General features: G+C 43.4%; 2 protein-coding genes across 2 annotated transcripts in view; both read right to left on the reverse strand.

Annotated features, from left to right (window-relative positions):
* GAD2 (glutamate decarboxylase 2) overlaps positions 1 to 6,563 on the reverse strand; it is a 40,394-nt gene extending 33,831 nt beyond the window's left edge. Inside the window, exons 1-4 of the mRNA XM_050971523.1 lie at positions 6,410 to 6,563; positions 6,105 to 6,164; positions 5,800 to 5,952; positions 4,566 to 4,799 (exon numbers count right to left, since the gene is read on the reverse strand). Of these exons, the coding sequence (XP_050827480.1) occupies positions 4,566 to 4,799; positions 5,800 to 5,952; positions 6,105 to 6,164; positions 6,410 to 6,485 (523 nt within the window). The 5' untranslated portion in view covers positions 6,486 to 6,563. The remainder of the gene's footprint in view (positions 1 to 4,565; positions 4,800 to 5,799; positions 5,953 to 6,104; positions 6,165 to 6,409) is intronic.
* A 1,584-nt stretch (positions 6,564 to 8,147) lies between these two features.
* MYO3A (myosin IIIA) overlaps positions 8,148 to 27,213 on the reverse strand; it is a 105,907-nt gene continuing 86,841 nt past the window's right edge. The window contains exons 29-34 of the mRNA XM_030228286.2: positions 25,520 to 26,429; positions 24,728 to 24,866; positions 15,869 to 15,978; positions 13,279 to 13,319; positions 11,410 to 11,550; positions 8,148 to 9,538 (exon numbers count right to left, since the gene is read on the reverse strand). Coding sequence (XP_030084146.1) covers positions 9,424 to 9,538; positions 11,410 to 11,550; positions 13,279 to 13,319; positions 15,869 to 15,978; positions 24,728 to 24,866; positions 25,520 to 26,429 — 1,456 coding nt within the window. The 3' untranslated portion in view covers positions 8,148 to 9,423. The remainder of the gene's footprint in view (positions 9,539 to 11,409; positions 11,551 to 13,278; positions 13,320 to 15,868; positions 15,979 to 24,727; positions 24,867 to 25,519; positions 26,430 to 27,213) is intronic.

The raw sequence follows: 27,213 nt of genomic DNA on the forward strand, positions 1-27,213 counted from the left end.
AAATTAGCACATTGCTGCCTCACAAAAATAGCTGTTTGCTCCCGTTAGTGTGTCACATGTTGTCACTGGATATGGTTTTGCCTGACTAGGTTTGAAAGGCACACATGAGACACCATCTGAAAAGCTTGCCAGGACATATAACATCAGTGATGAATGGCTAATGATTGTAATAGACAGGGCGAAATGAGAAAATGGAGTATTTTGGTGACTGCTTTGCACATGACTCAATGGCTGATGACTGTACGAAGATGGCAGGGAAGGTGGTGGTCCTTGTCATTTCTTCACTGTCAGAGTGCAATTACAAATAGCCTGGCTACTTGCAACTGTGATTTTAATCCAATGCTATAAAAACAAGCTCTGCTGCCCCAGCAGAATGATGCACAGGACTATATTCGGTGAGTTGATAGCCCCTTTACTTGGTTAATCTAATTGGTTCCTGTTTTTTTCTAAAATCCTCCGAGAGATTTTCCTTAAAAACGTGCCTGGAGCCATTAAACACGGGAAGCATTAAAATTCCATTTTTACTAGTTACTTTCTACAAGCCCTTGATAAGTGGCATAATTACTGGTACAAATTATGGATGGTCCACAATTACTTAAATGCCATCCAACTCAAAGGACGGAAGCCTCAGCTTGGAAAACACCTGTCCTGACCCTTAGACGATGTACTGTTATTGAAATCAGAGAAAACAAAAGATAGAGCAAGATGATTGAGGAAATGCAGACCCAGCACTGAGAGAAAACTTATCTTCAGTCTCCTGTGGCCTCTTATCAGGCATGGACACATGGCTGGCAGAGCAGCACGGGGGAATTGCTCCCCAGCTCCCACCCTGCAGCACACAAAGGCAGAGTAATCAAGCTGAGCAGGCAGATCAGAGCCGAGGATATGGGGCAGGGGACAGATGTGCAAATTCCACTTGCCTGCCCCCTTAGCCTGAGACCAGCCCTGTGCTATTGCCATCCAGCCCGATCGCGTTTTGCACGGAGCTCCCCCCTCACTGATAGGAACTTCCACCTATCCCTGTCTGTGCTGCCAAAACCAGGCAGCCAAAGCCCCTGAGCACCGAGGAATGACGCTCAGATCCAGCAGAATGAACTGGATCTTGCTCCCTGCTCTTCACACTCTTGAGTGCGGTTGGTGGACCAAAGACACACGTGCACCCCCCCACCCCGCCCCCCCGTCACCACCAACACAGCCTCAGCCATCCTGCTCCAGGGGCTCTGCCTGCAGAGAACTGCACCTCCCCTGATGGAGGGATTTTGAAGGAGATTTCCATATTTATAGCTTAGATTCCATATCACAGCTGGATGACAAATTTCACCTGAAAGCAACAGAAAATTTGGAGCTAAAAGCCTTCAGTGGATCGGGACTACAGAAAGACTCAAAGAGAAGGTTACAAAAATTCCTGTTTTGGAAATAAATCCCCACCAAAAAGGCTGGGGAATGGCAGAATTTGTATCTGCAGCTGCAGTGTCTCAGCGGTTCTCTGTCAGCCCCACACCCAGCCCAAGGCGACAGCCCTGTTGTCACTGCTTGTTTTTCCAAGCAAACCTCCCAGCACACCACCTGCTTTGGGAGCGCCCTAGGAAGAGACCGGGGCGCACGCAGGGCTCGGGCAGCCGTGCCCTGGAGCCAGCGAGGTGGAGGGAGCAGCGCTGCAGGGAGAGATGTCCGGGCAGAGAGAGCAGCAGCTGCTGCTGCTGGGAGAGCCCCCAGCAGTCACACCTGTGACACAGCCCGCTCCTCTCCGTGCCCTTCCCTTCTGCAGCGCGGCCGTAACACGGAAGGGCAGGGAATGCACTGCCCCAGCTGCCCCGGCTGCAGGCGTTTGCCCGTCCAAGTGACACCTCCCTGCGTGAGCAGGCTCTCTTCCCTCGGCTAGATGGCCACGGAAAACTGAGGCTTTGCTGAGAATACAGGCTCCACTGGCCAGGTAAGAAGAGTTCGTGAGAGCTGCTCAAAAATCTCTCCCCGGGTGCCTCTGCCTGAAATACACGTCCTTTGTTGGAGTTGTGCCTGAACAAAGAGGTACTAGAGATTGTGACAGGGTGAAGAATTGGTTGAGAGGTGAAAATAGGAGATTATTACTTAATGGTTTGCTTAGCAATACACAATATATTCACAGATATCCCAGAGTAAATCGGGAGATGATGGCCAAGAACCAGGGCCAAGGCACAGGAACACCCGAGGCCGGGCTTTCCCCACAAAGGGCGTTGCCTCTGCCCCACACACCCTCCCAAGCACCCTCCCACCTGCACCGGCTTGAGGCACGGGCATGCCCAGCGGGAACACCCGGCCTCCACAGCCCCCACAGGGAAGCGACGAGAAGGGCCGGGCACGGATAAAGGCACGGATAAAGGCACGGATAAAGGCACGGCTGGCAGCACTGAGTCTGGCCGTGCCTGCAGCCTCACTGCGTGCACGGCCAGCACCGGAGCCTGCCAGGGAGCACGGCTGGGCCAGAACCGGCTCCTCGCACTCCTCCTGGAGTTTCCAGGCCATTTTTAAACGTTCGTATTACAATTCCCCCGCTCGTTTTCAATTGTCCAGAGCACAGTAACTGAATTTCACACCCATCCTTCCCTGAATTCACAGTCACTGTCTTTTACATCCTCTCAGCAAGAATTCTGTCTCTGCTGGTAAGGGGGCAGAAAGCGTGGCTTCCCCGGGCACCCCAGTGAGCCGTGGCATGCAGGCAACACCTCGCAGCAGCACACACCTGCCCCTCGGCCGAAAAATCAGCCATCTGCCTCGTCGAATCCCTGGACCTGGGTATCCAGCTGCGAGGCTAATGCAATACAATTTATTTTTCAATCAGCCTCCGGGGCCCTACAGCCAAACGCCGCCCAGGAGGGGCCGTGTCCGAGGGGCTTCTGCGGCAGGAGTGGAGGGAGACGCTGCCGCCAGAAACCTCACCATACTGTCCTTCCTCTGAGGGCAATTCCAGTGTTTTACTCCGAAGCACATGCCGGAGGGCTCCAAGTGTAAACCCCACGCATTTCGTGAATCCCCTCCAAGGCTGGGGCTGTCACCCCACGGTGCTGAGGAGCAGCAGCAGCCAAGCGAGGTGGCTTTGCACCCCCCGGGCTGAACCCCGCCACACCACCATACTTCACAAAACCCCCCAGCACCCATTTTCAGACTTCAAAAGCATTATTTTCCTTCAAACAAATTATAAAATGCCAAGATGGGAAAGCCTCCAATATTTATAGAGAGGAAGAGAAATGGCAACATTGTTTCAAAGGATCTTTTTTGGATGCACAAAATTAAACAGGACTGTTACGAGAAAACAGGCTACAACAAAAAACGATTAATGAAAATCAGTCTAGAAACCCTATTTTTTGATTTCCCATGATCACAGATCCCACATTCTTCGTCATTCTGTGCAAACACGTTTCCTATGCCCTATCCAGACTGATCGACTTTGCTCCTCTGGACATCAATTACTTAACTATTTAATTCAATATTTTACAAACATCCTGACAGCACCCGACCCATGCATCAAAACATGCGGATGGTCATTTCCACCCCTAAACGAGGAGGAATACACAGATCCCTCACAATCTTTACCAGGATCAGTCTGTTCCGTTCTCTTCTCAAAACCTGAGATTTTTTTTTGTTTTCCTCTCAACCCCTAGTCACAAATCAGCCTTTTGTCTCTTTCAGTAAACTGCTTCACATTTATTTTTAAGCAATTTCTCAGTAATTCAAATTCCCACTAAGAGCTCTCCGACCCCCTATTATTTCCCAATGACAGCCGTAATTGCGGCTCTGGCTCCGCTTTCTGCCTGCTCCGCCGCGGTTTAAGGTGGCCCCGGTGCGGAGTCGGGCTCTTCCCCACGCCTGGGCGAGCCCCATGCTGCCTTCCTTCCACGGAGCCCACAGGGGGGCACGACTAACGGGGGATCCCAGGCAGGGAGGAGTCAGCCCATCGCTGCTTTCCCCAGAGAAAAACAAATGGCTGTTGAAACAAATAGGACTTTGGTTTTATTGCTTGAGCCTAAAGTTGAAACTAAATCCTCGATATTTCTGTGTAAGGTTCTTCTAAATTATCTTTTTATTTTATGTCTTGCAGGCGAAGTGACAGACACGGCTCGGAGTTCGAATTTACAGGCCTTTTGCTGTGATTTCGGCCGCTAAATGGGCTGGTCCCTGCTGCCCCCTGCATGGACTCCCCTCTGCCCGAGCTCCGCGCCCGCCGCACCCCGCTCTGCAGGGAGCAAGAGGCAATCGCCGGCGCATCACACGTGAAATGATGAAAAGGAACGGCAGAAAGTGGTGAAGGTGGTGCAAAGTCTGCTCAGTGGCACACTCGGCAACTCCGACGCACAGACGCATTAATTTTAAATCGGAAAGGGTGTACGAGGCTGCACTGACAGCTACAGAGATGGAGCTGCTGGAGTGCTTTATCATTTTGGAAAACGATTTCTGTCTCTGCTAGAAATTGCTTGGAGCTGACAAAATACAGTCGCTACTTCTATCTTTAACGTTTCAAGCTAAATTGAAATGACACCTTTAATCAATGGATGAGACCATACAGGGTAGAAAATGAGCATTGCTATTACCTGTTTTAATTGCATACTTCAGAGTTGTCCTGCAATTCAATAAAATTTCTTCCAAGGTCTGTGGCTGGTCTGCCAGTTCCCAGTTATATTCCTGGAGCAGCTCATTTGGGTAATGGAAATCAATAACTTTTGTTGATCTATCAAAACTTTTCACCACATACTGAAGTAAAATGTCCACAACGTCTTGTAGGAAAGACATAGTAGTTATTTCTCCATTGCATGTCGGCAGAAGATCTGGGAATGGAGAAATTTAAAAGTTAACTTCGTTTTATGACCACATGCATGGATTCTGAACAAAGCCTTCTCCCATTTCTGTTTACAAAATCTTTACATTGTAGTCAATAAAAATAGGTTTTGTTTTCATTTAATAACCAAACTGGCTAGGTTGTATTTCGAGAAATGTCCTGAGAGGTAACAAGATTTATTTTCTATCTAAATTGGCCAATTCTGTCCACAGTATATTTCAGACTAATTTTTAAGACAGTGAGAGCAGGGAAACAAGACAAAAGGGAAAACGAATCTCACAGGGAATAAAGATTGAGCAACAAATGCTACAAGCAGCACCCTTAAAACTGTCATTTGCCTTGCAATAAATTACCTTCTTGGTGACTCTCCTTTGCAAGTGACTTGTTGATAATTTAATGACTTTTTCTGAGACAATGCTGCACGGGTCTTGGTGTACACAGAGCTTCTGTTTAAGAGCGATGGCTCAGTCAAACCAGACTATAGTGGAAGCCCCTAATTTGGGGTCCCGGGCTGCCGAGCAAACGGGAGAGTCCTTGGCTAGTGCCTGTCGGCGGGGAGCTGGGATCTATTCACTGGAGGAGACGATACCTCCAAGGTCAGAAAAGATGAAGTGCAAAAATATCTCGAATTAAAGCAAATGGGTAGGAGAGAGCTCTATCTCCCTCCTCCCTTCCAACCTTAATTACATCGCAGGGTCTTCAATGAGCAGGTCGATGCTTTCAGTGCTCCTTAGAAAGAAAAAGCTGGGGACTCCAATACGCGGGATTTTACTGCTTTGGGTTTTTCTTTAAGGGATTTTTTTTTTCGTAATTTTTCGCAGATTTGAGAAATGCCCGGCGGGGTCCAGGGCTGAGGGCGCAGAGCTCCGCCGCGCACCGCCGGACCCCCCACACCTCCCCGCAACGCGGGCGAGGGCGATTTCCCGACCGAACCGCGGTTTTTTCCTTGTTAGTTTTTGAGAAGCAGCCTGACCCGGGAGGGCCGTTACCTGTTGAGTGCAGAAAGGCGTAATTCACGTCCGCTTTTTGACAACCGCAGGGCTTTTTGTCGCAGGTGCAGGTCGGCCTCGGCTCCGCTACCCCCGGGGCTGCTGCCCTGGCGCCGGTTTCAACGGGCTTCTCGGCATCTCCGTAGAGCAGAGCTTCACAGCGACACGGAGACACGGCCTCATTACCGGGGCATCGACCCTCGTCCCCCGTCCCCCGCCCCCCCGGCCCGGGGCAGGTCCCGCGGCGCTCCGTGGGCGCGCAGCCGCGCCCCCGCCACGGGCTACCGGGGCCTCCCTGCCCTTACCGCAGAGTTTGTTTCCGATCCCTCCCGTGAACTTCTGGGCAACCTGACACCAAGCTCTGGCTGTAAGAAAAAATCGAGCGGAGAGTCCGTGGGGCGGGAGTGGGCTGAGGGCGTCTAGCCCGACCCCCGGCCCCGCTCCCCAGGAACCGCCTGTCCCGCTGAGCCCTGCGGCGCTGGCCCGGGCTCGAGTCGCCGTCGGTCCCCGATTCGTCCCCCCGATCAGTCGGGGGGCTCCGGCGACCGGGCAGCGATGTCACGGCGGCTCCGTCGAACCGGTCCCGCCCGGCCGCTCGGCGTCCTCCTACCTGTGCCGGGGGTCTCGGCGGCTGCGGAGCCCTCCTCGGCTCCGAAGGGCCAGAAGCCGGAGCCGGGGCTTGCCATGGCGGAGGCGAACCGGCGGGGCGGACAAGGAGCGGCGATCTGCAGCCCAGGCGGCCCGAGCGAGTGTGCGTGAGTGTGAGTGTGCGGGTGTGTAAGTGCGCGCGGCTGCGCCAGGCGGCGGCAGGCGGAGGGGCGGGAGCGCCCCGGGCACGCGTGGGTGGGAGCGTCTCCCGTGGGCGCCCCCGGGGTGCGCTCCGCCGAGCTGCTGCGGCCGCGCCCCGCAGGCGCTGCTGCCCGGGACGGGGCGGGCGGCTCCACGGGCAGAGGTGCCCGCTGAGGCGGCCAGTGTTCTAAGGCGTGTCCGCGCCCTGCTGCATCGGAGGAGCGAGGGGCGGCGGTGGGAGGACGGTAGCACTCGGGGCAGACCCGAGCTACAGGCGCTGCTTGAGCTGGGGCTGCAGCGGCCTTGGGGGCAGAAGGCGAGCCAGGGTGCCTGTGCCGTCTTCACCCTACCGACCGTCCATGCGACCCGGCGGGGCGGGCCGAGAGCGCTGAGCGGAGTGGAATGGTAGTTTCCAAGTCTTGGCGTACGTGGCCGCGGTGGTCCAGCCTGGTACCTCGAGGGGAAGGTTGGGACTACGGGGAAGTGTCTTCAGTCTTTTAAGATGCAAAGCGAAGGGAAATCCCCCCACAACACCTCCCACTTTTGCACCGGGGCACCTCCGCACTTGCCAGCCGGGCGCTCCTGGGCGGCGGCACCGAGCCCGGGCCAGCCTGTGCCGCCGGCGGTTCCGGGGTGGGGAAGAGACAGACCCCGAGCCCCCGCCGTCCCGTCGGCCCGGCCCACAGCCATCGGCTGGAGCCCCGTCGGGCCAGGCCGCCGCGGAAAAGGCGCTGTGGAGGGGCCCGCAGGGGGCTGGGCTCCCGCTGTCCCTCCTGCTCCCGGTCCGGCAGGGGCATCCTGGCTCGTACGGACGTGCTGGAGGAGACCCGCGCGACGCTGCGGCTGCCCCCGCGTGTCCTTGGAGCCCCGGGGTGCTCCCGGCGGCTTCCTGCGACATTCCGGCTTGGGGACCCTGGTGGCACCGCCATCCTGGTTCCAGCCCCGATGAGGCAGAGGGCCCGGCGGCCAGACGGGAAGAGCACGAGAACAACTGTTCCTATTCCCTTCACGACGTCTATGAAGGCAGCCAAACCTCCCTTTTCCACCCAGCCGGGTCTTCGCGGGAGCGTTTCCCTGCCGCGGCAGCCTCTCCTCTGGCACAGGAGGGATTTCGAGCCCCGGCCTTGGTGGGAGGCAGGCGGACCACAGCAGGTGAGAATGTGGCTCTGCCGAGACAGCTGGGCACGCAGGGCTCCCACGCTGCTCGCAGCAAGGCCCTGTGTTCAGCCCGGGGCATCTCTCTGCTTTTTGTAGGCACCCACATGGTTATGAGAAGTGTCCACCATGAGACCTCACAGAAATGGCTCAATGCTTTAAAACACTGCTGTGGTGGGAAAGCAGAAGAAAACCAGTCCAGGCATCTCTTCGTGTGAAATTACAGTCTGTGTTCCAGTTGCCGCATCACACTGGCTTGCACGTAGACAATAACTCCAGCTTGCCGCGGCCAGAGACTGCTGCGAGCCCTTCCCTGCCTTGCTCACACATGCCCCAGTCCACAGTGTTTTGTTGGTTCTGGATGTAATTTAGACACAATCAACCAAACTGCTTTGTACATTTTTATTTACTGTTTTATTAATACATGACAAAGCAACTTTAGAACAGATCTCAAAATTTTAACAATTTATAGCAAATTTTACATTGCAGTACGTTTTAATCCGGTGCACAGCCTTGTAACTAGTTGCAGATCAGGAAGCGATGGGTATCTGTCTCTGGGGAAAAGGCCAAAACCCAGCCCCTGTGGCTGACTGCTGCCGCCCATTGTCACATTTAGGAGAGCTAAGGAACCGAGTAGGATCAGGCCTTTATGCTGGCATCATGAAATTTGCCTTCTCTTGCTTTGCAGCTGGGAACACGCAATTATGAATCCTGAAAGGAAGTGCTGCAATTATCTGTGTGGTTTCTGTGAAATAAGGTCTTTTGAATACGGAATCAGGGGGAAATTTGAACGCTGGGGCTATTGCTTTTATTTTCATTTAATTTCTAGTGGAACTGATTAAGAATGATCATTACATTTCAGTAGCAATCAACCAGAGAGTGTATTTCTATTCCTTTCTTGGTACCCCAGAGATTAAGATTCCTAAAAACCTAATGCAAATGAGAAAAAAGCAAACATGATTTAGAAGTTCATCACTTAGTCACAAAGCTCAGAGGCAGAGGAGAGGGCTTGATATACTTCCCATAAATGGATATCTCCAACATAAAGATTATACACACAATATTGACTTTTAAAACTGGCTACTAGCTTTACAGTAAAGTCAATAATGAAATAAATTGTCATAGTATGCTACCCAGTTAATTGTATACATTTTCATTAGAGGGACACTTGCCACAAACAGGTCATCCCAAAATTTAAGCAATGTAAACTAAAATAAGCAGAAATTCCCCCATGGTGCTCTTGCATTTTATTTTCCTGTAAAACAATTTATTAGAAACAATAACTAAGGTTTTCTGAAGTTGAGTATGGAAATTAGAAAGCTTAACTAGGGAACTATAAAGTAAATTAATTTTTTGATTTGGTGAGACTGATGGAATGGAAAAAGGAAATATGCACTGAAGAAAGTAAACAAGACTTAAGCTGTTTAATAATTTTAGGTTGTAGCAATGGTACATGAAGGAAAGCTGAGTTTTTTTTTAGGGAAGAATAGGATATGTGACTGACAGTGTCCCTTTGCAATGGTGTTGGGCTGTAAACCAAAGTAATTCATATCCACATGAACACACACATAAACTTGAAACATTGAAGATTTAAAAAAAAAAAAAGAAACACATGGTATAAAATGATAAAAAAAATTTATGCTAATAAAAGCCAAATGGCAGCAGGAGCAGCAGCAGCAGCTAGAACTGCTGGATAAGGCGCCGGCGCTGTGAGGTCTTCCGCAGCAGTCGTCTGTAGTCATAGGGATTATCTTCGGCTTTGCTCTCTTCCAGGGGTCTTTCTGCAACCCTCGACCTAGGGATTAAGCACAGAAGTGTTTTAGAAATTAAAGTCAAAACATTTACTTTGGCAAACACTCCTAATCGACTGCTTAACCTCCACCCTTGTGGGGGAAAAATAAAAGGAGAAAGAAAAAAAATCAGCTGACTTTGCTAGGCCTCTTCCTGTGCTGCACAAAACAGGCACCTTGGAACAAACACATTATATGCTAGAAGCAGATGAACACAGAAGAACAACATGTTCTCCTATGAAGGGGACATAATAAAAGGACATAAAAACGTTGAGAGCATGGGGATGCTTTGCAGTAGCGTTTGCCTGATGGTTACTGCACCAGATTTTCAGTTGGCATAAATTTGTTTGCTTTGTATTTAACCTCCTGCCTTTGGAGTTCACTGTAAGCATCCATCTCATTTCATTTTATTTTCAGATGGCAAGATGCATTTTGGATGCCACCTCTGACAGGCTGGACTAGTGATGTGGCATCAGCTGTTACCATGGACCAAGATTAAAAATAAAAGACAGTTATTTAAAAAGTAAATTACTGTAAAATAACTACAAAAATTGGTAGTGTTCTAAACTTAAGGTGCCCCCACTACTGGTTCTATACCAATGTCAAAGGTAAACTGCTAAACACAAAGAACTCAATGCTTCACTTCTTGAAGTAGATTGGAATGGCTGTACAGTCCTTATATCCTGGTGACCCTATTCAAGAGATACTGACGTGCAGAAATCTTTATTAATTGCATTCATCTGCCCTCTGAGGTAATGGTAAATTTAGAAGTTACACATATTTTGTTTCACTATGGCTACATAGGCTGCAATTAGAACAGGAAACAGTGAAGAGTAAGAAATAGTTTTTAGTAAGCTCAGTAGCAAAACTTTTGTCACCTAAACCAGACCTCAGGGTGACAGATTTGGTGTAATTAACCACCTTAGAAATGCAGTATTTTCTCATGGTTGTAAACTACATGGTAATTCCCTATATTCTCACTTTTAATTACATGTCTTCACTTTCCTGAAACTAATTTAGATCCTACGTGAAAAAAAGCCCAAAAATGAAATATGTAAGGTGCACAAAACATTCTACACTCTGAATGTTTTACAAACATTTCCTCTATTATTACAGATGCATTTTCATATTCAGTGCTCATCTCAGGCTTAGCATTTCCCTTAAGACTTCGACCTAGATTGTTTTCTGAGCTTACATTTAGGAACATGCAAGAAGATACAATCATGTTAAGATACACAGCTGTGTGTTTGCATGTGCAGTGTTTGTTGAGTGCATTGGCAAAAGTGAGAATACAAATTTCCTTAGCCTGGTAGTGGTCACTCTCTATTGAAGTCTATGTGGGAAGAGAGGAGGTTGAGCAAACTCTTCCTTTGGGGTTTTTCTCCTTGCTGTCCACATTGGTGAGGCGCATGCAGGCTACAGACACCTGTGCTGCTACAGGACAGCAGGAGAAGGAGGCAGTCAAGCTGGAGTCCTACCTGCAGAAAACCTGCAGAAAGTCTGGTGCACATCCACCCCATTTAAAACCTAACCAGAAATGCAGTTTTCCAGTTCTGCTTCAGTTTAATTTTATTTTAGATCAGAGATGTAGAATGTCTGTCCATACAGCCCTTGGGAAACCAAAAACTGGCAGGTAGGCTGAACAGCAATCACACTGGAATTTATCCCTCTTGCATGGGGAATATGTCAGATATTCGCATTTTGAGATGGGAAATTTTAGCTAAATGTTTTGCAAGATAGTTCAGCAAAATTTAATGTCTCAAATAATATATTTATGTGTAATTTGAAAGTGCATTTCTTTTCTCTTTATGAATATTTTGAATATGTCAACAGGGATAATATTTATTTTTTCCTTTTACTATTTTGTATGAATTACCGCTCAGTAGCTCGTAAAATGGAAGTCCTGCGCTCAATTGGGTATCTCTTTCTTCTTGTGGTAGTACTGCTGTCCTTGGAGCTGGAGTCAGTAGATGAAATTTCTTGGTAGTAGATATCTAAATCTAGCACTTTGCTCAGACTGTCAATAAATAAGAACACTAAGTTAACAGTTTTAACTTTTGATATTATTTTCAGCATACAAACCCAAGGCAGTCAAATACCATTATTCTGTTTATGTGTTGAGGATCTAAGGAAAAATAAATATAGGCACAAAAAAAATCAGTCTCTGAAGTGTGGCTGCTGTACAACATAGATACTGAGAATTTTGAAATGTTAAATACTTTTATATATTCATAAAGGAGACGTAACTGAATTTTTTTGGGGTTTGCCATTAGACTCAGAGGAAAGGCATTTTTACGGTATAATTAATCTGGTCTATTTTAGATATCTCTTTGAGCAAGAGATGAATAATTTCCCTAAATATGACTATTTTTTCTCTGAGTACAAGAAGACAATGTAAGGCAACTAGTTCAGATATGGGTGTCAATAATGCAGATATCTCTTATTTTGTTAGGAGAATACTGTCCAGGGTATTATACATACAGAAAAAAAAATCAATCCCAACATCCATTTTAGAATGGCTAAGGAAAGAAATAATATCCTGAAAAGAAACTGAATAGAGAAGTTCAGAATTCAATCCTCTTGTTGTTATAAACCAGAAGTAATTAATTGATTTCACTTGCTATGTTCCACAAATACAGAGTCAGCACATGAGAGAAGATGCAGTCAGGGAACTGGTTAACTAGATTTAAGATGAGTGAAACCTAACTGAGGCAAATGAGAGAAAACACTAGATTTTGGTGTGTTAGGTTTTTTTCCCCCTAGACTGGAGTCAATAGGTGTGAAATATTTTTAGGATCCAAAAGACATGAGAAAAAAAGCTGAAAGAGACCAAACATGGGGGATGTGGACATAAAGGCAATCCTTTAAGCTGCGGCACAATCAAGTGCAATTTAAACTGTGCTTGAATAAAGCTCAGTGCTGTGAGCATATTTTTATAAATGTAATGTCATGCAACATCCTCTAAGATACATATTTTAGCCAGGGAATTTGTATTCTGCAACAGTTTGTATTGAGCTGAGGTCAGTGCAGAGAGCCCATTCATCTGGCAGCTATGAGCCGGTTGCCATCGCACACACGGTGCCACAGCAGTGCCACTGAGGGGGAAGCAGGAAAGCCTCAGTATAGAAACACAAATAAAATAAAACTATGATGTATGTCAGGAGCTGCAAACCAGGTCTGCAGCAGACATAAGGATCTAAGATGCAGAAGGACAGAATATCAGAATATACCTATTGCTTCCTTCTTTTCTGCAGAGATCCATCAAAATAGGCTAGTTACACTGGAAAGAAAACACTTCTGGCTCAAACTTCTTCTTTAGCTGTTATTCATAGTGATTGTTTTAATTTTTTATTATCTATTTCCAGACACATATATTTTTAGGAGAAAATTTTGACAGTCTTTGTATTTTTGCTGACAAAAAAGAACTGGTTGCCCATTTGCTTTGACTAGAATTTTAAGCACCTTCAATTATTTTCTGTGTCAGAACTATCTTTGATGTGGACCTTATCTTATTATAATGCCTGTGTTACCATGGTAAAGGACCATGTTTTAGGAAAACTGATTGTCTGAATTCTATAATGGATTTTAGTCAACGAAAATTGCATTTTAACTTTGTATACATGTCCCCCTGTGAATCACCAAATTACTATTCTTTTTTCAATGCTTTATTCTCCTGGTTGAAGTACAGTTAAAAACCATGCTAGAGTACTGGAGTGACAATAGTGAAATAATGAAAAAAAATTACCTTTCTTTTCTTGGTTTCCGTTTTTCATCTTGTATTGATTTCTAAGAAAATAAAAAGTAATTAAAATACTAAAAGGAAAGCTTATGCAAACATACAATTCATCGGCTTTAGGTAGGAGAGTGTTGTATATTTTTCAGGAAAAGAAATGATAGAAAATGAGTAAATGTCTCAGAAAACCCTCTTTTAAGAACCTTTGAGACTACGAATGAGATTACCATTGTTGCTCCCAAATTTGTTGCCATAGTGTGGAAAAATAAAGCCAAAGTAATGATGATCAGAACAGAAAAAGGAGATCTAAAACTTTCAAATAGCTATAGCTGTTTTAATGCAGTTGACAATGCTGTCTCACTGAGGCAAATTTAGTGTGATGCCATGAGAATTTCCATGAGTAGAAGCAATGCAGTGGGAAGATGCATAATCCTATTCTCATTAATGCCAATGCAGTCTTCACACAGGTTTAGCAGAAGAAAATGGACAAAGGCCCCATTGGAAAACAATATAATAGGTGACAAAAGAACCTTTAGGATAAGAGATTTCTAAAAAATGTAGAGGAGAGAAGATTTATAGGGAATGTGAATAATTTCTTATCTCTAATAGAGTTCTATCCCTACAGCCAAATCAATGCTATGTTGCAGGACCTAACACATGATACTTCAAAGGCAGTATTTTTTAGTGCCTTTGTATTTTTTTTTTTGTGGTCTTAATTGTATTTCTTGCAAATGAGTGAAAGCGTATTAGAACTGGGAACTGTAAAGTCACTGAGAATCAGAAATCCTGATGGACTTCAGTATGCAGGCAAATGAACATGGCATATAATTCCAAAATGATAGGCTGATTATAAGAAATATACCCTAAAATAAATTCAAATGCCTTATATAAATAATGGGTTATTGTCAGGCTTCATTTATACCTGCATACCCCTGCAGGTCATCTGATATGTAAAGAGATGTGTGAGAATGTAAGGTGTCTAATTAATGTCTATAGCATGATGTGAGAGAAATATCTGATTTTGCAAAAGATAGAGAAGTTTTTTTAAAAATGCACTCATATTGTGTTTCTTCACATTCATATGATCTGGGCTTGATAATAATCTGTGAATGCCTGAAGGTCACAGAGATTTTTAATAAGGTAGAAAATCCGTAATAGCTGGGAAAGCTGACTGCCCTCTAAAGCTGACTACCATCTAAAGTTAATGCTTAAATACTTACCCAAGGTATAAGAATTTAACAACTAGTAGGTCTCCTTTCTAAGCTTCAGCGTATAGATATTTATGTTGGACCTTTCCCTTACCAGTGAACTTCACATCAGAGAGACAGGTTTCTTTTTTTCACACCTTCTTGAAAATACAACTCATTGAAGGTAATATTGATTAATACCTTGAAAAGCTGCTGGTAAAAATGGATTAAAAATCTTCTGGCACTACTGCAGTTTTTGTTTGCACTGATGCCATGGCTGCATGGCTGTTTTCTGGTACGGAGCTGGCCATGTAACAAATTAGCTCTCAGAAAATACTATATTCTTGACTTTATGGTCTTAATTTCCTAAATAGGCATTTACTTCAGAATTGTGCTTCTCAAAAATTTCTCAATACATATTGTGTCATGCCTGTCATTTCAGTCCTTTATCTTACTGATCTTGCTTTCACAAAACAAATTTTATTCTTATGTGCAAATTTATTTTTAAGAATGTGATTTCCTTTCAGAATATCACCGTTCCAAAGCTGTGTTATTTCAAAGTCACAGAATAAAACATAGCTGTGTTTGTCTTTTTTGGTATGCCAGACACAACCATCCCTACAGGCCCTGGTGACACCTTCTGTTGAAAGGAGAAGCAATTGCTATGGTTAGTTTATTAGCTGGGTTCTCACCGGCTGTTAAAATAGGTCACTAAGATTCAGGCACCTCGAGCAAATCAGTTTAATTGCTTTTTTTGTTGGAAGTGCTTTCTGAGCTGCTTTTACATTTTCACTCTTTCTGCTTACCTTCTTGCCTTTTTTCCTATGCTTAAGGGCACTGAAGTCAAGAGGGGAAAGCAGCACTCGGTATCTGAACTTGGACCAAAGGCTATATATAGCGACACTCAAATCCATTAGTCTCCTGAGCTGTTGGTATTTGCCAATGCCTTCATAATCACAATCTGACACATTTGTAAAGGAAGTTACAGTGTGCATACTAATACAACTTATTTTAGTATTTGCTCTCTCTGCAAGATCAAGTACTAATTTAGATACTCAAAATAGCTCCAAACAAACCTGTGCCTCTCCTGGTTCTCTCCTGTGACTTACAAAGAAATGATGGAGACAGGGCACTTGATTTGGGTATTGAAAATGCAAATGCTACTTATGCCCATAATTAAAGTGTGTTTAGGTGCAAAAGTAAATGCTAGTCTGACATAGCTCTCCCTAGTCTGGGGAACTCTGTGCTTCCATTTCAAGTCTCATTTGAAATAAAAGTTTGTGGCCTGCCTCCTTTCAGCAGGACGCAGGTTTTATGCTGCATTAGAAAAGAATAATGGAAATTGGGCAATTAGAAAGGTAGTTTAGGTGGGAATTATTTGGCAGTTTTAGACCAGAAAAGCTTCTTAAACTCACATGTATTAGAGTGTAGTAGGTGGAGTCTTCTGGATTATTTAATGTCTTGGGCTTCCGTGGCCTTCTAGGCGGTCTCTGCATTGGGCGAGGGTCTTCTACTTTGGCCACAGCTGTAAAAAAGCAGAACACAGCAATGCTTATTTCTTCACAGAACTGGAGGCCTTTGGAAAAAAACAGGAGAGAATTTCACCAAAGGGAGAAAAAAATCCACATAGCCACTTTTACTGCTTTCAGTAATTCAAGTAAGCAACTGGTTTGGACGTTTTCATCAGCAGAGAATGGGTTTATCCATTTGAGTCCTGACTGCCCACAGGGACAAATGCCAGATAATAATGAATGCCAGGCTGGAACAGCCCAGAGGTCTGCCTGGCACAGGCCTCTCCTTCTGAAAAGGGCTGATGCTCCACATTCAGAAAAGGGCTCCGAAGGGTAATGGCTACTGTGAGGCCACTGCCTTGTAATGGGGACCTGTGTGGCATGGGTGATGTTTTTTTCAGACTCAAGTCAATCTTTAAGGTGCTGAATGAGGGAACTAGCATTAGGCCTCTGTTTCAGAGGTTGTTCTCTACATTATCACAGTGAAGATTTTCCTCCAGGTGTCCTGCTCAGGCTTTTCATTTCAAGCCAAATCACGTGCCACTGGGCAACACAGCATGACCATGTCCATCACATCCTATGTAGTCCATGTTAGTGTACTCAAATTCTAGTCCCTGTTTCTTAAAAAAACTTCCAACAAACATGTGAAAAATGCCTTCACTCTAATAGAAATTAAATCAAGATTTTAACAATAATGGAACTACTGTCCCCTGGCAGTCTCCCAATTCAGAGTTAGACACTGACTTGCAGATTACATTGGCTGGCACATAGAGAACTAGAAAAATATCTTGGGTATTTGCTTGTTGAAAATCTATATTCTGACAGTGCTTGGGTTCATAGGTAGTTTGTCACAGAGACAACACTGAGTGCAGGATTCCTAATGCCTGGGAGACCACAGAACTGGACCTGGAGGGACAAGAGACCACAAATGTGCAGCCTGGTGAGCCTGGTCTCCTTCCCTTCAGCTACAGGAAATGTTACCAGCGACAGCAATTCCTTCATGATGAAGGAGAAGGGGGATGCACAGCAGCAGAACACCAATGGCAGAGATGGGTCATGGGGTGGTGAAGGAAGTCACAGCACAGAGAACAAACAGAGTGTCTTAAGGTGTCTTGCATTATCCAGTGAGGTTTGATCTTGTCCTTATCCCATCACAGATATACTAAGGACAGTCCAGGAGAAAAAACATCTCATTCATAAATGAATATGATATGAGGTTGGAATGGGAATCTAGATCCCAGTGAATTACGAAAATGTGTTTTGCTGATACAATCAACTTCCACATGAAGTGACTTTAACACCATTTTGTTCCCCTATGACCATCAAAAACCCTTTTACATGACAGAAATAAAAACTCTCCCATGTACAGCATGGACCCTTTTTAATTAAGGGTAAGGTAGCACAATAATTTAAAATGAGAAATGATCAGTAATACATCAGTGTTGACTCCTGCAAAATTAGCTGTTTAAGTTTTTTGTTAAGTGTGATAAATAAAGGCTTGTAAAGGTCATGGGTATACAGAGAAGCCAGGATGAATAATGTTAATTTAAATTGTATTTGGATAATGATTACATTTATTGTTTTAGTTTCTTATCTGAAATGCAGACTGCTTCTTCTGTAATGAATGAACAAGTATCTTTTTAACATTTTGCACCTAAGAGAACAATGGTATTTTTCTAAGCCAGGTTACAGATAATACATGTTAAACAATGAATTTCAGAAATAAATTCATTTCAGTAGCCTGTATTAAATATAAGTGAGATTCCTTGATTTCAATAGGTACAGCAGGCTTGACTGGGCTCTTAATGTGGGTTGTTACCACCTTGCTGTATTTCAAATGGGCCACCTGGAGTTACCTGACTTTCCATTTGTTTGAGAGGAGAGGCATATCTTTCCTATTTTATTTTTAAACACAACAGGAGTCCAAAGTGGAAACACTACCTTAAAAAAATCCCTTCAAATCCAGTGCTGTTGAATAGAAACACCTAACTCCCTGTCTGTAGGACATTCAAAAATTTTGTCAGAGATCATGACTGCATGAAAATCTGAAAAATGAAATTAAGCTAATTTGGGGGTTCTAGGAAAATCTCAATGAAAAGGTTCTCATTATGCCCAAAGATTTTTTACTGTCCCCTAAGAATTCATCACTGTGTATGCTGTTACATTATTTAATTCATCAATGTCAAACAGATAAAGCATTATTCTATTCTAGATTACAATTATTCCAACTGAAATTACTTGTATACTTCTCGTGTGTGTGGTCTGCAAAGAAGATTGCTTTATACATTCAAAAATACCATTTTGACAATGATAAAGGTTTCAGTAAAAAAAGCTTTTCATCTCAGCTCTTGTGTTGTACATATGTGTAAGCTGTGCAAAAGAATTGAGGAGAAAGAAATACCACGTCAGGGCAGGCACCTTCTAAGCTTGGACTTCCATCATTCCTTTTTAAAACTGAATATAGGACTGAAAATGCATTTCTGAGTTTTGCCTGCAAATTACACAGTAAGGTTTTGCTTTCTTTGTTTCACCAGAAAGTGAAGCTGTGAGTTCCTTTTGCACTTAGATGTGCATGTTCACTGCTACTGAAATTCAGCAGATGTGGTAGTTACTTGCATTGGATAATACAAAGTAAAATTTGCTTTTTTATTAGTTTCTGATAAACACAGAAATAATTTACATAGTAAAATTAAAGGTTGGGGGTGTAAATTAAATACCCAAGTGTGATAAATGGTGAGTTTGATGGACTTGTTTTTCAGATGGCCTGTTTTTCATTGCCTTCTGCAGCAGGCAATGAAGCAGAAAGGTGGAGTGAAATTATTCTCTTATTAACAGGGCAATTATGTTGCTTCTGTGTTCCATTACAAAGAAAAGGTTTTTATTGAAGTCCAGTCTCTCCATGGTATAGTCTCTTGTAGCTTATTTTCCCTTAAGACTTCAAGTATCTTTAGCAAGACCTGGCCATGTGCTTTCTATGCAAAAGGAAAACATGTTCCCCCTCTAACAGTCATTTAAATTGATATTTTACAACACCTGTACAAAAACCATTCCCACAGTAGCTGCTGAAGTGCTTTGGAAGTGCCAGGTTGGCACTACCACCCCTGTCCTACTAGAAGGGTAAATAAGATGCACAAAGATGTATGGAGACTTGCTTAAGGCTACATCCTAGTTAGTGATCAGCACAGCAGAGCTAAGGACTGGGCTGTGCTGAGGCTCCCATCTCTGCTGCCAGCCCACACCTTGCTGTTGTATCTACCTGAAGAGGTGCTGCCAGGACACACCCTTTAGGAGCAATGTGAAGGAGAAACTCAAAACTTTGATGTGACACAGACATTCCCTAAAGGTTTATCAGGAGGAAGACAGATGGAATAACAGGTTGAAATCGGGGGATTTTCCTCCTAAGACTTCCCAAGTGCATCAAGTCAGTACTTGGTTTGTCAAAAAATAAAAAAAGAAAAGAAAAAGAAAAAAAAGTTAAAACCAGTGATGATAATAAAAGTTGAAGTTCTTCTCCATGAGAATAATACAGAGTTAAGGGTCAGGAAAGGCATGTGAACAGTGTGGCTGCAAGATAACATTCAAGAAGGTTTAGTAAATCTAAGAAAAAAATCTTTATTCACATCAGTATCTCAGCTAGCTCATTTAGCACTACCACAAAGGTTCCTACCTAAGTTGCACACACACTCAATTCTACAACAAATTAATACTTTCATATTCAGCCCTGAAAGCTCCAAATAGGCTGAAATGTGTATAAAATATGTATGTGTATCCTGAACACCAGCACAAACTACATGAACTGAGGAGAGCTGCATGTGCTTGAAAAGCTCAAGGATGAGCAAAAAATGTTTGAATAAAGATGAGTCAGTATCAACAGCCCTTTAGGTTGAACTGTCTGTAGCTAGTCATTGTATGTAGACATACAATGATAAGCTTGGAAGACAGCAATCTCGAGGAATCAACATCTGTGGAGGCTAATGTAAATTAACTGGCTTACAACAGATTTCATACTGAAAACTGGAGAAATAGTGGTTACAGCTGTGATAAGTATCTAAGGGACCAAAGGTCTCTATTTATTAAGATACCTGGAGAAACAGACAAAGCCATCATCATGTCATTTAAGTGAAATGTTACATGCTTGATGTAGAGCTGTTCCACATCTTAGGGAGACAGAAGTATAAAGCCAGACTCAGAATTAAGCAGGAAGGAAAACAAAAAGAAAAGCAGTAATTGTATAGGTTTTGTAGAGGGAGCTGAAAGTAATCCATAAAAATGGAAATACATCAACTAGAATTCCAGGACTTGATAATGAGAAGCTAATAGTTATTACTGCTTACAACATGTATGTGCATACCTTTTTTCTGTTCTAATTGTACACAGCATGAGGATGCAACTACTCAAGTTTGGGATTTGCACTGAGAAAAGCACTGCTCTTCAACTTTCTGGTTAGTAACTTTTAGGTATTTTTAATTCATGGGATAATGAATTTAACACAGCCAGATTTGGAAATTACAGCTGATTGCTGCAAATTCTTAGCAATCTGGAAAAAACCAGAGGGATTACTCTGGCACAGACCTAGAAGTAGAAACTGCAAGAGACTGAGAACTTTCAGATTGTGTACAGCAGAGGTTGGCAGTGTTAGATCTCTCACACCTAAGTCCCACAGCCCCACTGAGAGAAGCAGTTTCAGTCTCTGGCTGACACTAATGCAGAATGACAGAATAATAAATATTGGAAAAGACCTCTAAGTACATCAAGTCCAGCCTTGACCAGGTAGACCATGGCATGAAGTACCATATCCAGCTGTTTCTTAAGCACCTCCAAGGATGGTGACTCCACCACTTCCCTGGGAAATCCATTCCAATGCTTAACAACCCTTTCAGTGAAGAAATCCCTCCTGGTGTCCAGCCTGCACCTGCCGTGGCACAGCTGGAGGCCATGTCCTCTCACCCTGTCTCCAGCTGCCTGGGAGAAGAGCCCAACCCCCACCTGGCTGCACCCTCCTCTCAGGCAGTTGTTGAGAGTGATAAGGTCACCCCTGAGCCTCCTCTTCTCCAGGCTAACTCCCCCATCTGGTCCTTTTTGCACTTGTGCTCCAGACCCTTCACCAGCTTTGTTGCCCTTCTCTGGACTTGCTCCAGCACCTCTCATTTCTCCAAGTCTGGTGACCTGGGATTAATGCTTTTTCAGAGAGGAATATTTAATGGAAATGGCTGTATTCCACTTCTACAACCTCCCAACTTAGACCTTCTACATCATGGCTGTGTGGTGCCCAAAGGACCACTCCTGTAGATAAGAGCCAGCAGCCAGCAGTGCTTGCCAACCATTTTTCTCCAGTCTCATGTCTCAGGGTTCCCTGGCTGACTACTCACTTGCAAGGAAGGAAGTCTGGCTGGTGAATACTGCTCTGCTCACCCAGTGCTACTCATGCTCCCTTTTCCTTGCAAAGCCTGCCCATTAAATTCCTGTAAATAATGCTTTGACAGCCTACAGCAGGAGGAATCCTGGATGAAAACCCTGCTTGTCTTACTGCCTCATTTAGTTGAAAATGTCCTCAGCTGCATCGGGGTTCCTCATACCATGTCAATTTCATTCTAAATATAGAAAATCTCTTCCTGAGATTTTGTACTTGAACTGTCATTTATTAAGCAGAGGGATGAGCACTATGATTCATCTGGAAAAAAAAAAAAGAAAAAAAATCTCCTCCCATAGTGATCAAATTCTCTCACTTCAGGCTTTGATCTCAAAAAACTTGACAGCAGCCATTTGTGCATCTATTCTGACACCACAGCAACCTAAGGCTCACTAGCAGTCCAGGGGTGCAGTTCTGGGGTGCAGCCATTACATTTGGCTGAAAGCATGTAAGAAGCAAATATAGCCTACTCAGAGATTCTGGCCACGGGGAATTTTGTTTTTTCCAGGAACCTAGTGCAGCTTGCTTTCTGCATTTTAAAAAACAAAGAAACTCATTTAAGAACAACTTAACCTTGTGGATTTAAGATTAAATTACCCTTTTGCTCAGATGTTCTTTGAACTGCAAACATTGCACTTTTGTTGAAAACAAACAAACCATTTAAAAAATGTGAACATTTGTCACAGTATGCCATCAGCTGTCCCCTCAGTTCCTCCCCTTCTATGGGTAGCAGATATAATAAAATATTGTATCAGAGGAAGTGGTAAATTGTGTTACTGCACAATGGCCACCTACTCCCAGACAAAGGCAGCCAAGCTCTCCTATCTAGCTATAAAATACAATTCACGTGCCATTCATTCTGTAAAACAACATATATAACTAGTGAAGCTGATGAAAAAGTGTAAATAAAGGCAAATGACTGATGTAATTACAAATAGGTAAATACCACATGATTTAAAGAACACCTAAAGCTCAACAATCCCTGCTTTCATAAGAGTAGGACAGGAAAAGCAGCCACAGAGGGAAAGCTGCAGTAAAAGCATATCGTTCTGTAAATGAGTGTGTATAAATCCTGCTGTAACACATAATGTAGGCAGGTAGACAGGAAGGTTCCTCCCTGTTAATAAGGCAGTGGATCACCTCATCTACCTGCTTCATTTTAGCATCACCATCTGCAGGACCTTACCTCAAATCTTTGGCAGTTTTGTTGATATTTTACTGTATTGCATAGAGGATGAAAATATGATATCCAGAATGTTGGTAACTCCTGTGTTTCAGACAGTACAACTTAAATGAACTGAACACAGGCATATTGTTACTTAAATATTCTCTGCATCTAGTTAGATCATGTTTGCTATAATAAACATCTATTTAAGACAATGCAGCTTTGTGATAAAGCCAGTTTCTAACTGGCTTAGAGGCAAACTGTGGAATTATTGTCTTCACTATCGTGTGCACTGGTCATAGCAGGAAAAGAAACAGTTTGACTGTCATGTGAATTACGCTCAAGTGTAGAAAAAGAAAGTTCACATTCCACACCAAGAAAGGTTTTTCAGTGGAGAGGTTAGCTTTACCTTTACCTTTACCACTGGAAAGCTTCTGCACTGTGACGCCACATGGTTTTACAGCAGCGTGGCATTTTCAGTGATAAAGGGAAGAGAAGTGGCTGGCTGGTCACCCCTTTAGGCAGGGATGGATGCACAGGTGACAAGTCCTGGCACGCTTTTGTCTCCTGCAAAGCTACTTAGATGAATAGCAGTGTGAAGGGTAGACTTCACTGCATTTTGTGCATGGTAGGAACATACTGGTACATTTTCACTTGGTTCACTTGTGCAAGTGATGAGATTTCTAACTGATAAAACAAGGACTTGTATATTCCCTTTCCCTCTATCTATCTCTTTTCTCTAGCTTCTGTTGGAAAACGTGTTAGAACCAAGAGATATTTTCCTAAGCATACATTTTTAATTTCTCAGGTTTATCTTGTCAAAAAATCAGCAGTATTTAGTAGAGGACTCACTATAAGACCATTAATGACAATCACAAACGTTGCTCTGTCTTTAATAAAGGTCATGACACTTAGTTTTCCATTTCCCATTTCTTTTCTCTTGCAGACTTTGGTCTTGGAAACAGGCTGAACTACACAGATTACCTACCAGCAGCTGCTTTGCACTTAAGAGGTGTAAACACCAAGCCCTCATTTTAGCAGCTGACCCATTTGAGAGGACTCCAAAGCAGGACTGAAGTACTTTTAAGATCTTTTCAATGTAGTCATGGGAAAAGAAACAAGTTTCATCACACATGACAACTGAATCCACAATGTTATAATGAAAATAGCACAACTAGCTCTGGGCAGTGAGAGACAGTCCTAGATCTTATCCCAGCTCTTCCCCAGAGGCAGTGCAGTGAGCTCACACAAGCTCTGCCACACAAATGGAGACACAGCCAGTTATCTGCCTCATCTTCCCTCATCTTCTTCCACATCTGCAGCCCAGGACATGAACTGAGAAAATTCCTTGTTACACCTATTCCAACAGAAGAGATCTCAGCAGCTCAGTCAGGTCTTAGGGGTCCTTTTGGTGGAGCTCAGGTCTTAATGATCTGCATGCTAAGAATCCCATGTCCTCTTTATTCTCCCAGTACTCTTCCCCACTGCTACCCAAGCTGCTCCAACCATGTTTGCATTTTGGGAACCTTCACTGCCCATGTTAACCAGAACATAAATAACTCTGGAGTGTATTTCTAGAGATCACACCCTCTTAAATGTGTGAGTTAAATGGATGCTGAATTTAATAAAACTTTACATGCAGTTACAATACATGCAATACATGCAACATACCCACCAACATGGGTAGGAGTTACAGGTTTTGAACAACTTCAGTTGTATCTGTGGATAGTTAAAAATTCACTCAGCATATATATCATAAACTTTAGTAAATAGTTTTACATATTTACACAAAAACCTGTTGTGTTTTGAAAGCATAGTCCCATAGCATACCAGTAGCACACACAGTTGAGAGACAACTGAGTTAACAAGAGCCAATATGGAATTTTACCAAATAAAAATATTCCTAGAAATTGTGTATCTAAAGTCATTCAGCAATCCAAAGCAGCACTGAAACAAAAGAACAAAAAAAAAAGGGTAAATACATAAATCCCAAGCAGGTTTGGGTATTTATCTGGAAACCGTGTTCTAGACATGTACTGATACGGGGCTTAATATAAAAATACACAGTCAGAGTAATATGAGAAGCTGGAATTAACTAATCTACTTGTTCCCTGACATGACCAGGAGTAGCTTCTTGTCAGTCCTGTTTGCAAATGAAAATTCTGCCAACAATAAGGTTAAACATTACCTGACTGACAAACATGAGAAGAAAGCCGGCCATTAGCTTGCTTATCGTTGGACATCATCACAGGTCTCAGCTGATGGGACAATATCATTTCATTCAGTTTTTGCTGCAATGCTAAGTAATCTTCAGATAATTTTGATATCTGAAAAATATATGTTTACATTATTATAGAAATAAGTATACATGTTCCTAGGTAATCAAAGGTTAAATAGTGGACTAGACAATTAATTTAAAAGGTATTGCTCCACTGATTGCAGTGCATACTCCTACCGAATTTACCTCCTCATTTCTTGAAAAAAAAAGAAGATGGGGAAACCAGACATACACGAAACTCAACACTGCAGTCCAGTCCTACAGCTACTTCTCATTGGTTCACACACATGGGCAGATGAGGCCTTGCTGATGCAAGATTGCTTCTACAGCTGTAGGCATACTTCTCTGCACATGTGCAAGTCTCTGACATTGGCACAGCAGCTTTAGTTTCATTTACAGGGACATTTCACAAGTGTACTGAATTGTAGGGACCTTGATGGGTAAACAAACATTTGAAAGTTTCTGCATTTAACTTAAAGTAGATTAACATTATTTTTGCCAATAGTCTTTGACTTTTCCTCCTTCCTGAAAAGGCTCTTTTCTCTTGCAAACCACAATATCCATTTTCATGGAACACACATCACAAAATCTCTTAGTTGAGAGAGCAAAGCCTTGGTGCCATAGAAGTCAGTAAAGTAACTTTGCCATTCTGTCACTGCTCAGAGTATTATGCTCCACCTACACTGCTTACAAGCTTCTTACCTGTCGTGAAAAGGCTGCCAAATCACAAGCCTCCTTCTCTGAGTCTCCCTTCAGTGTCTTAGAGTCTTCAGCCTCTGAACTGGTGCTTTCCCTACCTTTTGTTGTTTGGGGATTTTTATTTTGAACGTGTGTTGCTTCTGTAGGCTCCTTTATTGTTTTCTCTTGACTTTTGCAAGGTAGTTTCCCTTCTTTTCTGAGTTGTCCTCTCCTTCTGTAACCCCGGTAATTACTCTGAATTACTACTGCTGCCTTCTCTTTGTCTTCTGAACCTTGCTTTTCTGCCTCAGTTTGCTTCCTTGAGCCTCTTCTTAGTGACTCTTTTCTTGTGATTCCTTTACTTCCTGTAGGCATCACTGCTTCGTGCTTTAGGTAATATCTTTCCACATCCCTGTCGGTCCTGGGCTGGACCCCAGCAGATTCTTGTTTTTGCCGGTCTGCTCTGAGTGTGTCTTGATTATTTTGCTCTTGCTGGGGTCTAGGTTCAGCTGAGGTTTTGACAGAAGATTTGCTGGGTAACTCTTCCAAAGAGTCCTGTTCTTCATCTTCACTACCCTCTTCTACTGCCAGGTTCTGCTTCACAGGAGCTACCTCTCCTTCACTAGATGTTTGCTGTTGCTCGTCTCCATTCCCTGTGTCACTGTACCCAGAGCACTTGCTGTCAGTGACAGCACCAGGTTCATCTTGAGGCTCCTCAGTTGCTGCTTCTTCCAGTGTATCATTTTGAGCTGGCTGCAGTTGTGCTTCAAGGAATTCCACAGCAGATAATTCATCCTCTGCTATGGCAGCTGCTTCTTCTTCTGTTCTAGGGAGGGCACTCTCAGTTGGACTTTCCTCAGGATCTTGAAGTTCTTCATAATTTTCCTTCTTGCTAATAGCTGCATTTTCAATTTCTTGCTTTCTAAGTGATTCCCTGAATGGAACAGAGTTTTGGAAAAAAAAAATTACAGCTGAAGGAGATGTAGAGACAACTTTACAACTACCTTTGGTGGTCTTTGTGTACTGACAATTTGATACATTGCAACATGGTTTAGTTATGTTGCAGTATGGATTTAGTGCATATAGCTGGAATTAAAGATAACAATTTCTCTTGTTTTATTATTATTATTATTATTAATATTGGTGGTAGTAGTAGTAGTAGTAGTAGTAGTAGTAGTAGTAGTAGTAGTAGTAGTAGTATCTCTTCAAGTGAAAAGGGATAATATTATTATCATCAACATCATCATCTCTTAAGTTAAAAGGGACATCCCTGTTAAACTTAATGGAACATTGCCAGGAAGAGAATCTAGGTTGTGTAAAACACTAAAGAATTAATAAATAATGAGATAAAACAGTAAAGAATTAATTTAAATGGTAACAAAAACATAGGACATAAACCTCTTAACATTTCAAGGATGTATATATACACACAATCCTAAAGGTATTCTGTGTTTCCTCTGTCATCACCTTTACTTATCTTGAACAGTATCTTAAAACAAGAACACTTCATTGCAGATATCTATCTCATTCTTGTCTGAACATTTTTTTATTGTGAGCTAATTCCAAAGAGACTCATCTATAGGTTACATTAACATTACAGGTAGGTACAGTGTTGTTGATTTTTCTCCTTAATGTGCCTTTATTCCTTGGGCTTGAAAAGATAAGAAAATTGGCTACTGCCATTAAAAGCCTTCACATAAATGTACATTACTTCTGCA

Source organism: Serinus canaria, chromosome 2 (genome assembly GCF_022539315.1).
Source record: "Serinus canaria isolate serCan28SL12 chromosome 2, serCan2020, whole genome shotgun sequence".
NCBI classification, from domain to species: Eukaryota; Metazoa; Chordata; class Aves; order Passeriformes; family Fringillidae; genus Serinus; species Serinus canaria.